Below are 11,033 nucleotides of genomic sequence, written 5' to 3'. Positions count from 1 at the left end.
ATTATTCCCAGCAGTTGTAGCGGTTTTAGCTGAAAGAAACAAACTAGTGCTGTCAAGAGGGAGCCACTTGACCGTGAATCCTAAATTTAAAGTCTTTGAGGTTAAGTTCTCAATTTTCGACATTTTTGAGGTTAGGTGTATTTCCTTTATTTTTTCGATATCCTACAAAAAACGAAATAATATTCACAAAACATGGCAATGGCCTTTAAGGTCTTAAACTTTTAAAGGCCCCAAAGTGCTCTTTAAAGCAGGGGGCGCCACTTATCCGTGATATCTAAAACGTGCACGTGCACTTAAGCACGGTTTTAATTGACTTTTGATCCACTTCTTTAGTCATTCACGCTTTACACAATTTAAGAATAGCATTCATAAGAATTTAAATGAAAAAAGTGATATTCCTTTGAAATATAGTTTGTGTTAAATATTCCAAGTAGTAGAGTTAGCGGTAAGTAATTTGTTTATTTTTACATTGGCATGCTTTGCTCGTTTACATAGGTTGTTTTTATACGATATTTATGACAATGCACTTTTTAAACAATAAATTTTCTTTAAAAATCTTGAGATTTGGTCCTTAAAAAATGGTAATTTTCAATATAATTGGGAGTACACAAAAATCTAAGCAATATATTTTTTGATGTAGTTTGAGGTTAGAATTCATCGTATTTTTGTTTTAATTTTGTCGAAATAATAAATTAAAACAAAGTCTATTGTTTTTAAAATGTAAAGTCAATGTCAAAAGAATTTTTACTGCTGACAATTTCATTGAAACCAAATGATCGATTTTGTGTATTTTGTATGGTGCACTTCATATGCTGACCTCATGTTTTGAAATATAGAATTTTTATTTAACACCAGGATCAAAACCAAAGTGAATTATGTATGGTTTAATGGGTAAGCCAGAACTATTTTTCTAGCAGACATTTATATTACTTATTGCAATCTTTTTACATGGAATGTTTTTGGCGTAAAACAATTAAATATATTCCAGGACAGCACGTGGTTCGTATCGTCTTCAAGTAGCCAACTCTAATTTTCAACAAAATCGAATATTTTTTGATAGTTATACAATCGCTTCTTTCTAGCTTTAGAAAATATTATCTTGGAAATAATCTCGGAAAACGGAAACAAAACATAAAATGTACTTATGACAAAAAGATTAAGAAATTAATAAAAAGAATAGAAGTATATATTTTCAAGACGGCAAGTTTTTCAACTTTAAATGTTCACATATGTTTTCTCGAAAACAAATTAATTGTACAAACCCTACCGAAAAGAATCTTTGAGTATATACTAAAAATTCTTTAGGTCAAAGAATCTCAGAGAAATACTCCGCAGGCACTCAGATATTTTTAAACGTCCAAGAAGCTCGTTTAAATGGTCTGAAGGCTTTAAAATATCCTTTCCGAAATTGAAATAAGAATACGATCATAAATAACAAGCAGAGAGGTTATCTCAATAGAGTAGCCGACACTCAAGGGTCCTTTGTTAAGCTTTCGGATTAAAATTTAGAAGTAGACTTTTTTTAATTTCATAGTTAACAGCCTAAAACATAATAATTCGGAATCTACGGGTTTCGATGACTTCAGATATCGAACTTTTTTTTTTTGCTTAAAATTGGAATTAATAGAACGTTTCTCGTAAATGGAATGAGATACGCCAAAAAAGACAACATTTTTTAATTTAACTAGAAAATTGTATATCAGTATATAAGTTATAATTATAAACAAGTATAATGAAAAAATTCATCAATTAAAAAAAGTGTTAATAATTTGAAGAGAAATTTAAAAAGGGAGAGCGGATTAGCCACGACCAACTACTGTAAATAACTCTGCCCGCCCGGTACGTGATGAATACAAAAGGAACATTATATTACCGTCGCACCACTCTTAAAAGGACCACTAAAAGGATCTTGAAAAGGACCCAAATCTCTCAAACTATCTCCGAGACTATTTTGTTTCCAATCGACTTTCTTTATAGACTCAAATGGGCCAAGCTATTTCGCTAAAGAAAACTCAGAGTTTTCTTTCGGTAGGGAAGATAAAAAACCACTTAAAAAAGAATTCAATTCCCACGTTAGACAGCCAAGAAGTATAAATAAATATTTAGTGTGACACATTAAACCATTTGCAATTAAAAGAAAAATAGTGTCTGCAATCTTGAGCCATATAAATTCTTCAACCTTTTTGCGAATTTTGAATTACAAAAATTCTGTAAAATTAAAGTTATCACGAAGCCTTGCACGATGCGAAAAAAGAATTTATATGGCTTTGGGTAAAAATAAATTTTGCTGTTTAATTTATTTTTATTTTTAACGACAAAATTACTTACAGTTATTTAACAAGAAAATGTCAACTCAATTACATTTAATATATTTAATATTCAACTATTAACTTAATACTGCTTAAAATATCTAATATAATAAATACTATTGAATTTGTAATATGTTAGAAACTCACAATTTCAGAAATTTATTGCGCCTAATCACGAATCTGGATTAAGGAATCGAATATTAAGGCCCAATATTAGCAATTTCGATTTTATATATAACTACTTTCTTATCAAAAATTATCAAAAATCGTTTTTGTTTTTCAAAAACGAGTTGATCGGTTATTTTTTGAATTTGGTCTTAAATTGTTCATAGAACGGCAAAGATTTGTTGATCAAAAACAGAATGCCATTTGCAAACAACTTTCAGTTACAATCTAACTTACTTAAAAGACTATTTCACCCTAGATTTCCAAGATGACGGACTCAGTCTGCAGCGCCCTGGGAATCGACAGGGTAGACTTGCGAGGAAAACTGACCCTCATTGAAGAGCAGCATGGCAGCGATGCTAATTTCCTCATAAACTCGTTCATTTCCTCTTCCCTGGAGAAGAGTCAAGGAATTTGCCTCGTCCTCTTTCACAATACCTTCGGACACTACCACAATATAGGTATGAAACTAGGATACAATCTGAATGTCTTGCGAGAAAGAGGCCAGGTTTCAGTCGTGGAACCGATGAAGCTCATAGCGAGCAACATTCATGACCTGGGCCATGATTCCGTGGACGCTGCGAACGTAGATTTCAATGAGAAATGTCCCGAGGAAGATCTTGGCGTTCCCAATATCATGAAACTGGATCCGACCCTTGTGCGCAAACTATTTTTGCCTCTGAGGAATCAAATATATGAACTGCTGAAACACCAAGAGTCTGTAACAGTGATTATCGATGATTTAAGCCACCTTTTCGATCTACGGATGAGTCTCCGGGACGTGTGGTTTTTTGTCAGATATTTAAGGTCTCTGATGGAGTTCGAACAATCTCTTTCCATATCCATTTTGACACACACGTACAAAGCCGATCCTGATTCTTGCCAACCGGATCTCATCGCAGTAGGTTTGAAACACATATCGCAACTGATTATAGTTGTTGAACCTCTGAGTACGGGTCACGCGAAAGATGTCTCTGGAAAGATGAGCATTCGTTGGAAAATTGATTCCGTCAGGACGAAGTACAACTGGCCAGAAAAGGCCTCATACCTCTTCAAGTTGCTGGATCGACAAGTGAAAGTTTTCGCTCCTGGTGGTGCTGTTCTTCTCTCGTAAGAAAAGTTACCGAGATCATTTAAAGTTTAAAAAACGTGATGAAGATCCTGCCTCAAAATAATGGAAGGGAGGCCCAGAGCGGAGAAACTGCACGAAAGGCGAAATTTGTTTTAATCAGAAAGACTTGAAAGCTATTTTATTTATGTTAAATTCCACGGTGAACTATTCTTGTTGTACTACTTTTAAATAGTTCACGCATTTTTTTATATGAGTTTATAAGTCGTCGCTGCTATGTGTATTACCGAGAAATATAAGGAGAATTTTTTATAGAAACTATTTTTCCGCAGGAAGTAATTTCTCTTTTTTTAACTTAAATATTTAAAATATTTAATATAATTAAGAACGCATTTCAATTTTGATTCAATGATAAATGCAATTTTAAAAAGTAAAGAATTACAATTGAAGACATGAGAGTGACAACTGGATGAAGACCAATTTTTTGAAATTCTGTTTTTAACGATAATAGTTCATTTTTTATACTATTTGTCAATACATATTAGGGTTATGTAAAAATCATTTCTCCTTTCACTCGAAAAAATAAGTTAAAAAATAATCTTATCTTGTTATTATTCCCATGTCTTCAATTTCATTGAATATTCTGGAGTTTCTAGTCCTTGCGTAAGCCTTAGATTGAATGTATTTTGATATTTTACCTCATTGCAGTATTATGGGAAACGTTTGATCTTCGTAATGCAGTAGTATTTTAAATAAGGATGGCATGATAGTAAAAGTTTAGACAATTTGATCAAAGACTGCGGTACCCTTATGTTTAATTATTATAATTAACAGGGTCCTTTCTTAAAATTTGTTATTGTTCAGTAAACTATTCCAAAATTGTATTAATAATTTTAGAATGCCAATGCAACGAATGTTATCTAATCAATAAATGATTATTCTCAGTAATTGTTACTATTTGAAAATTCCGTCTTTTAAATTTTAACACTGATTTTAGATTCGATGTATTTCAAGATTTTGAAAAGTTTATTATATTGTTGAAAATAGCTATCCGAGCCTTACTTCATGATTTTTAAGAAGGAAGATGTCTGAGTCTGACTTTTGAACTAATATGGGGGCCAGAGAAAGTATTTTCCAGAAATCTGGTGTAAGGAGTTTTTATAAAATGACACCTGATCATCACGAAGCGGTTAAAAATTTTTTTGAAATTATTGAAAAGCATTCGACAACTATCGCAAATGGATTTTTCTTAAGGTTTAAATACAAGTGCAGTCCTTCTAAAAATGTAGTATCCAATGATACTAATTTTAATAATTTATAATTATGAGAGGCTGTATTCATATTCGTTCTTTTTATTCCTAATTCTAGCATTTGCGACAAACATCAAGAATTCAACAAATATTTCAGCAAAGGATCGCGTCTTTCACTAAATATCGATGCACGTATGACGGCGAAATTTACCCTCATTTAGGAAACTATAGGTTACATTATTTTAGATTGTTATGATAAACCGAAACAATAGGATAAATTAACGGGTTATTCTGCAATGATACATAAGGATATGCGACTCAACTTGCATGATTTTTTGGTAAGTTCAAAAATAATTTTAACTGGATTATTTGTTTATTTTAATATTGAATAACTAATTCCTGTTACAATTTAAATTAAGAGTTAATATTTAAATTTAAAAAGTACAATTACATTTTGTTTAAAAAGGAAACTAAATTCTTCACGTTTCCTAAATGAAAATCAACTTCCATTTTCGAAGAATAGTATAAAGACGGATATTTGAATTCAAAGTAAGAAGAGATTTAAAAAATGTATGAATATTTTTTAATATCGGAAAATTTCGGATAAAATAGTTGTTGGAAAAATTTTTAGGAGAAACTCGACTTTTCTTTTAATTAAATATATATATATATACAAAATGCAATTGACTGATTAAAAATTATATTTCAGCTATAAAATATATAACGTTTCTGAATTTAAAAATTGAATTGAAAGAGGTGACTTTCAATAATTTCTTGTCGAAGTTTAAAAGAATTGTTTTTTAAATGAAAAAAAATGGTACGAAATTTTAATTTTGACACTAAAAACTAACAAAAATCTATTTTATAGAATATACTTGATTGTTTTTAGAATTTCACATATATCGTGGAATAGTTGTTTACAATGTTTTTTGTGGAGATGACATTAGAATGCCAAGAAGAATTGAAAAAGTACTTCAGGAGCATTTCTCACGACATCGTTTAAAAAATAGAAGATTTTCACAGATACGAGATTTTGGGTTTGTACGAACCTGAATAATTTATGGTAAAAACACACTTTTATTTATGTAAGGCAAATTAAAATTTAAGAAACTTAAATTAGATTAAAAATCAAATCTAAAACCTTATTTAGTATCCTATAATGAAAAGATCCGCTTAAAAACAGTCCTATAAAAGTAAAGAATTTCTGGACAAAAATTAAAAAGAGGAAACAAAAATTAGAAGGCAACCAACCAAGTCCCCCTCTTTCTTTTTTTATTTCTTTCGTCCTTATTTTTATTATTATTAAATTACAACAACAACAAAAATTTGCAAATAATATTCACCAATGTTTCGGTACTCATACAAAACATTTTATTATGGTTGTTTAAATTTGGTCGTTGGATTCTTGGGTTTATTTTGAGGAATTTTATGCATTAAGACGAATTTTACACATTGAATTAAAAAAAAGAGTGTAAAGTTTAGAAAGAATCCAAACTAAAAATCTGTGTCATTTTATTGTAACTAAATAAAATTTTTTTAAATTTGAATGATATATTCGAATATAAGTAATATGACAAAATTGAATTATATTTGATTTGCTATCCATTATGTAATAAGTTTTATATTTTTCACAGAATGTGATTTTTTTTGAATAATTTATAATTTAATACAAAATTTGGGAACTTTCAGTTGGAAAATATGCAAACATTCTTAAATATTTAAAACAAGCTTGAATCTGAATTTTTCAAAATATTGACATTTTTTAATTTGAAAAATAAAAAGTAATTGATAATCTAATGATCAGGCAAAACAGGAGAATGGTTGGGAAAGTCATGAAAATGTTACATAAGAAAGAAAATTTAATTTTGTGCTGAAAAGCATCTTAATTATATTTATATTCCATATGATTTCTTTTTTCGCATTTTTTTACCTACAAGTTTTCTATTTTTGTGGAAAGGGTCGATCTTTTTTTTCCTAATACAGTAACTTGTTTTAAGTATCTGCATTTTGTAGAAATCGCAGTTTAAACGAGCATTAACTTACTTTTAAAAACATTTCGTTTTATAAATGTCAGAATAAGTAGAGAATCTTACTTCAGTCTTCCTGATTTTATATTTCCGCAGACATGTTTCCTCAGCACAGTCATGCAGCCCGTGTTCGCCTTTTATTATCAGCAAAATGATTTTTGGTTAACCATTGTTGTATTGGAAAGACAGAAAAAAAAGATGGAAAAAAAGATTCAGCGGCTGGGATAATGAAAAAATTACTGAAAAAATGTAATGCCTCCAACAGAAGACGAGGAGGAGTCCACTGCGTACAAGTCTAAAACTGAGGACGAATTATCGGAATGAACAGTGCAACGATCTATCTCATTTGATAGACAAGGACTACGTCGTAGAACGCAAATGCTGACTACTGATGTGAATTCTATGACTTACGTTTTGTTTTAAAGAGTTTCAATACCCTTAAAAAATTGAATTTTTATGTTTCAAATTCTTACATTGAGTATATTAATTTTCAGACTGAAGAAAGAAAAACTGACGTAAGTTCCTATTCCGATATGTTTATAGTTTCGTTAACTCAAGAACCACGACGTCAAGTCGGAAGTTTAAAAAAGCCTGGTTCACAACACGAAAAAGTGTACGTTCCAAAGCACCTAACTGTGAATACTGATATGAAAATAGATATCACAGAACAAAATTCGGATGAATTGAGAAAGAAGGTAACTTCCAATTCATATTCACCTCGCCAGAGATTTCGTTCTCGCAGCACATCCAATAGAACTTCCGAAATTCCAAAAACCGAAGTTCCTAAAACTCAGGGTGTACAACGAATGTCTGCTGAAAGAAATCCCGAAATTAACAAATTAAATAAAAGAGCAACTACATTAGCTCGTCAACGGCGCCAAATGAGCAGTTTAAACCGATAAGTTGTAAACAAATGTACCAAATTTATTGGATTTATAAAACAGGTGAGGTATAAAGGAAATTACGGAACCGTTGAAAGAAACTTTAATTTAAAAGACTTCATAAAATCGCTTCAAAAAGCAATTTTCACATTCATTCTCTTATCTTTATTAAATATCTACTAAATTATCAATTAATACACAGTAGATAAACTTACATCAGAAGAAAATCATGCTCTCAATTTAGATATATGTACAACAAATATGTATGTCTCTTTTATTCGAAATCTTAATATTCTTCGAACTGAAATCTATAAGATTTAGAAACGTTATGACATTTCTTACAATTTATTTAAGTCAATGATAATATCTTTTCAGAGAACTCTAGGTATTGTTCGAAAATGAAAAATTTGTGACGATCATCCAGTGTGTACAATTAATAGTCTTTCTCCCTGGAAGTCCGAAACCCCAGTTTTTAATTCAGTCATTTATATTCTTATTTTATTTTATATTTCCGATGGTCAGGTTGGCTTTTTTCGTCCCTCGTGTCTTCTCAAAGCATTGACTCGAGTTCCTTTGACGAATTTGGGAGAGACTAGTTTTTCATCGCTAGCTGCCCGTCGAAGTTTTTTTTCACTGGATCAAAGATTTTTCAAAATTATAATTGAATCATATCGGTACATCCATGTTAACAGAACCTTTTTTGAGTTTTTAAAAAATTCGTTTTATTATTTTGAAATGTTTTTCATTTTTGAAATGCTTTTAGACTTCAACATTCTTTTTTATTCTTTTAGCTTCATTGAAATTCTTTGAATTTCTCTGAATTCCTTGAATTATCTGAGTCCCTTGAATTATTCTAAATTCCGTGAATTTTATAAATTCTTTTAAATTCCTTTCATTCTTATAAATTCCGTGAGTTCCTTGAATTCACGGACTACAACTAAATTCACGGAATACACAAAAATTCAATTAATGCAGAAGAATTTAATGAATTTAGAATAATCGAAGAAATTCAATGAGTCCAGAATAATTCAAGAAATTCAATGAATTTATATGAATTCAATGAATTTAAATGAATTCAGGGTCATCAAAAAATTAAATGGATTTAAGGACTTTAGAAAATCAATGAGTTTAGAGAATTCAAAGAATTAAAAAATGCAGAGAATTCAAGAAATTCAGTCAGTTTATGAAATTTAGGGAATTTTTATGATCCTTCTATATTCCTTGAATTCTTTGAAGTCGCGGATTTCAAAATAATGCACGGAATTCACAAAAATTCAATGAATTTAAATGAATTCAAGGAATTTAGAATAATTAAAGATCTATAGAGAATTCAATGAATTTAGAGAATTAGAAAAATCCAGAGAATTCTGTAAATGTAGAGAAATGAAGCAATTCGGGAAATTTGGAAGATTCAGAAGGATTCACGATCATTCTTTTACCTTTTTTAAAATCTTCTGAATTCTTCTAAATTACTTAAATTATTATCTAAGCTCCTTGAACTCTCTGAATCCCTTAAACTCTTCTGAATTCATTCAATTCTTTTATATTCCATAAATTCTTATAAATCCCCTGAATTCCTTGAACGTGCGGACTTCAAAATAATGTAAGGAATTCAATCAGCTAAATACCTATATTACCGACTACAGTTTTTCAGTTCACTGAATGTTTTTTTTGAACCTAAGAACTTTTTTGTAAATAAAATATCGAGCTGAAACTTTGGGAAATGTATTAGAGTACAATAAAGTACGTCTTTTTTCTGAACCTCAACATTTTTTGAACGTTCGAGCCTTTTTATACATAAAATATCGGTCTCAAACTTTGAGAAATGCAAGAGTCGAAAGAAAACTACGTTTGAGTACAAAGCTTAATAATAAAAGATGTAAAAAAAAATATTTCAACAATCAATTTCAACGGCATCAGCCGGTAACGATGTACACGAAAATACGAACCCTCTAGAGCCTCGTCTAGTGGCCGCCAGGTTTCGTATTTTCGTGTACAAGGTTACCGGCTGATGCCGTTGGAATTGATTGTTGAAATATATTTTTTTAGATCTTTTATTACTAAGCTTTGTAGTTAAACGTAGTTTTCTTTCGACTTTTGCATTTCTCAAAGTTTGAGACCGATATTTTATGCATAAAAAAAGTTCGAACGTTCAAAAAATGTTGAGGTTCAGAAAAAAGATGAAATAATTTTCAGTGAAGTTCCTACCAAAATGCAGTACCTAAACATACTTTATTGTACTCTAATACATTTCCCAAAGTTTCAGCTCTATATTTTATTTGCAAAAAAAGTTCTTAGGTTCAGAAAAACATTCAGTGAACTGAAAAACTGTCGTCGGTAATATAGGTATTTAGCTGTGTCACATGCCCTTAAGGAATGCAGACGACTTCAAGGAAGTTCTTTTAGCATGGAGGTTTCCATATTGCTACATTTAATTAAAAATTCTTTTTTGTATTCAATACAGTTATTATGTAGTACTTTCCTTATCATTCTCAGCATTTTAAAAATTGATATGCAATTTAAAAAATACCTACTGGCTCTCTTTGTTTAATGGTGGAAATAATACTGAAGGATTCATAATAGGGTGCACGATAGGTCCCATCACTCGCTCGACTTCCGGTGGTTCTTGAATTGGCGGCAACTGTTCCCAGTCTGACTCTGTGGAACTGATTTTATAAAAAGACATTTACAAATTTTAAGAATTTTACTTAAATCTACAATTAATTAATACAATTTTAAATGCTGACACAAATCATGCGCAAAAGAGTTTTTTAGCATTGAAATTATTTTTTTTAAGCGTTACAATATGAATCGATTGTGAATTCAAACAATGCTTTCCCTTCTAATGAGTGGGAATATCGATTGCAGTGACGTAAGAATATAAGCCCGTATGATAGGAAGATATAGTATATAATTTATAATGCTTGATAAACGATAACTCCATCTATTTGAGAAATTAAAATCGCACATTCGGACATTTCTGTTAGAACCTTTCTTATCGCTTTCATCGAATTTAGAAGAAAGAAGATAAATTAATTTCGAAGCTACTTCTAATTTCTAAGTACCTTTTTCAAATTATTAATGAGAAAAGTTGTAGCTTTATACCTGTTGGGTATTCTGATATCGTTATTAAGATTATCGAAGGTGAATCTGCTAGAAATTGGTGGCAGTTTTCCAACATATTCCATAGCAGCTGTTAGATCTGCCATAGTGTTATCTGTATAAGTCGCCGCGTGTATTTCTTGTTGATACATTGTGTATAAATCTTGTAAATCAGAAGGTAAAGTCATTCGACCATCTGCAAGAGAATTGTTTTATTATTTTATTCTCTA

The 11,033-nt window shown here is 30.4% G+C and overlaps 3 protein-coding genes across 4 annotated transcripts in view; 2 read left to right on the top strand and 1 right to left on the bottom strand.

The window, feature by feature from the left end:
- The first annotated feature begins 9 nt into the window (after positions 1-9).
- On the top strand, positions 10-4,444 carry LOC117170633 (elongator complex protein 6). Of its 2 annotated transcripts, none has more exons than XM_033357537.1 (2): positions 10-130; positions 2,734-4,444. In XM_033357537.1, exon 2 carries the CDS (start codon positions 2,743-2,745, stop codon positions 3,586-3,588), a length of 846 nt encoding a protein of 281 aa, XP_033213428.1. In that variant the 5' UTR covers positions 10-130; positions 2,734-2,742; the 3' UTR covers positions 3,589-4,444. The 2 variants fall into 2 exon arrangements, with proteins under 2 accessions (XP_033213428.1, XP_033213427.1); XM_033357536.1 differs by lacking the exon at positions 10-130 and adding an exon at positions 142-445.
- Positions 4,445-4,683: 239 nt separating this feature from the next.
- LOC117171728 lies at positions 4,684-7,811 on the top strand. The gene is made up of 5 exons (XM_033359292.1): positions 4,684-4,797; positions 4,912-5,131; positions 5,683-5,856; positions 6,917-7,213; positions 7,315-7,811. Exons 4-5 carry the CDS (start codon positions 7,199-7,201, stop codon positions 7,720-7,722), a joined length of 423 nt encoding a protein of 140 aa, XP_033215183.1. The 5' UTR covers positions 4,684-4,797; positions 4,912-5,131; positions 5,683-5,856; positions 6,917-7,198; the 3' UTR covers positions 7,723-7,811.
- Positions 7,812-7,828: 17 nt separating this feature from the next.
- LOC117171729 (kinesin-like protein KIF19) overlaps positions 7,829-11,033 on the bottom strand; it is a 62,512-nt gene continuing 59,307 nt past the window's right edge. Inside the window, exons 18-20 of the mRNA XM_033359293.1 lie at positions 10,807-11,017; positions 10,236-10,367; positions 7,829-8,334 (exon numbers count right to left, since the gene is read on the bottom strand). Of these exons, the coding sequence (XP_033215184.1) occupies positions 8,220-8,334; positions 10,236-10,367; positions 10,807-11,017 (458 nt within the window). The 3' untranslated portion in view covers positions 7,829-8,219. The remainder of the gene's footprint in view (positions 8,335-10,235; positions 10,368-10,806; positions 11,018-11,033) is intronic.

This window comes from Belonocnema kinseyi, chromosome 4 (assembly GCF_010883055.1).
Source record: "Belonocnema kinseyi isolate 2016_QV_RU_SX_M_011 chromosome 4, B_treatae_v1, whole genome shotgun sequence".
In the NCBI taxonomy this organism is placed as follows: Eukaryota; Metazoa; Arthropoda; class Insecta; order Hymenoptera; family Cynipidae; genus Belonocnema; species Belonocnema kinseyi.
Note: the sequence above shows the minus strand (reverse complement) of the source record. Positions and strands in the feature narration are given on the sequence as shown.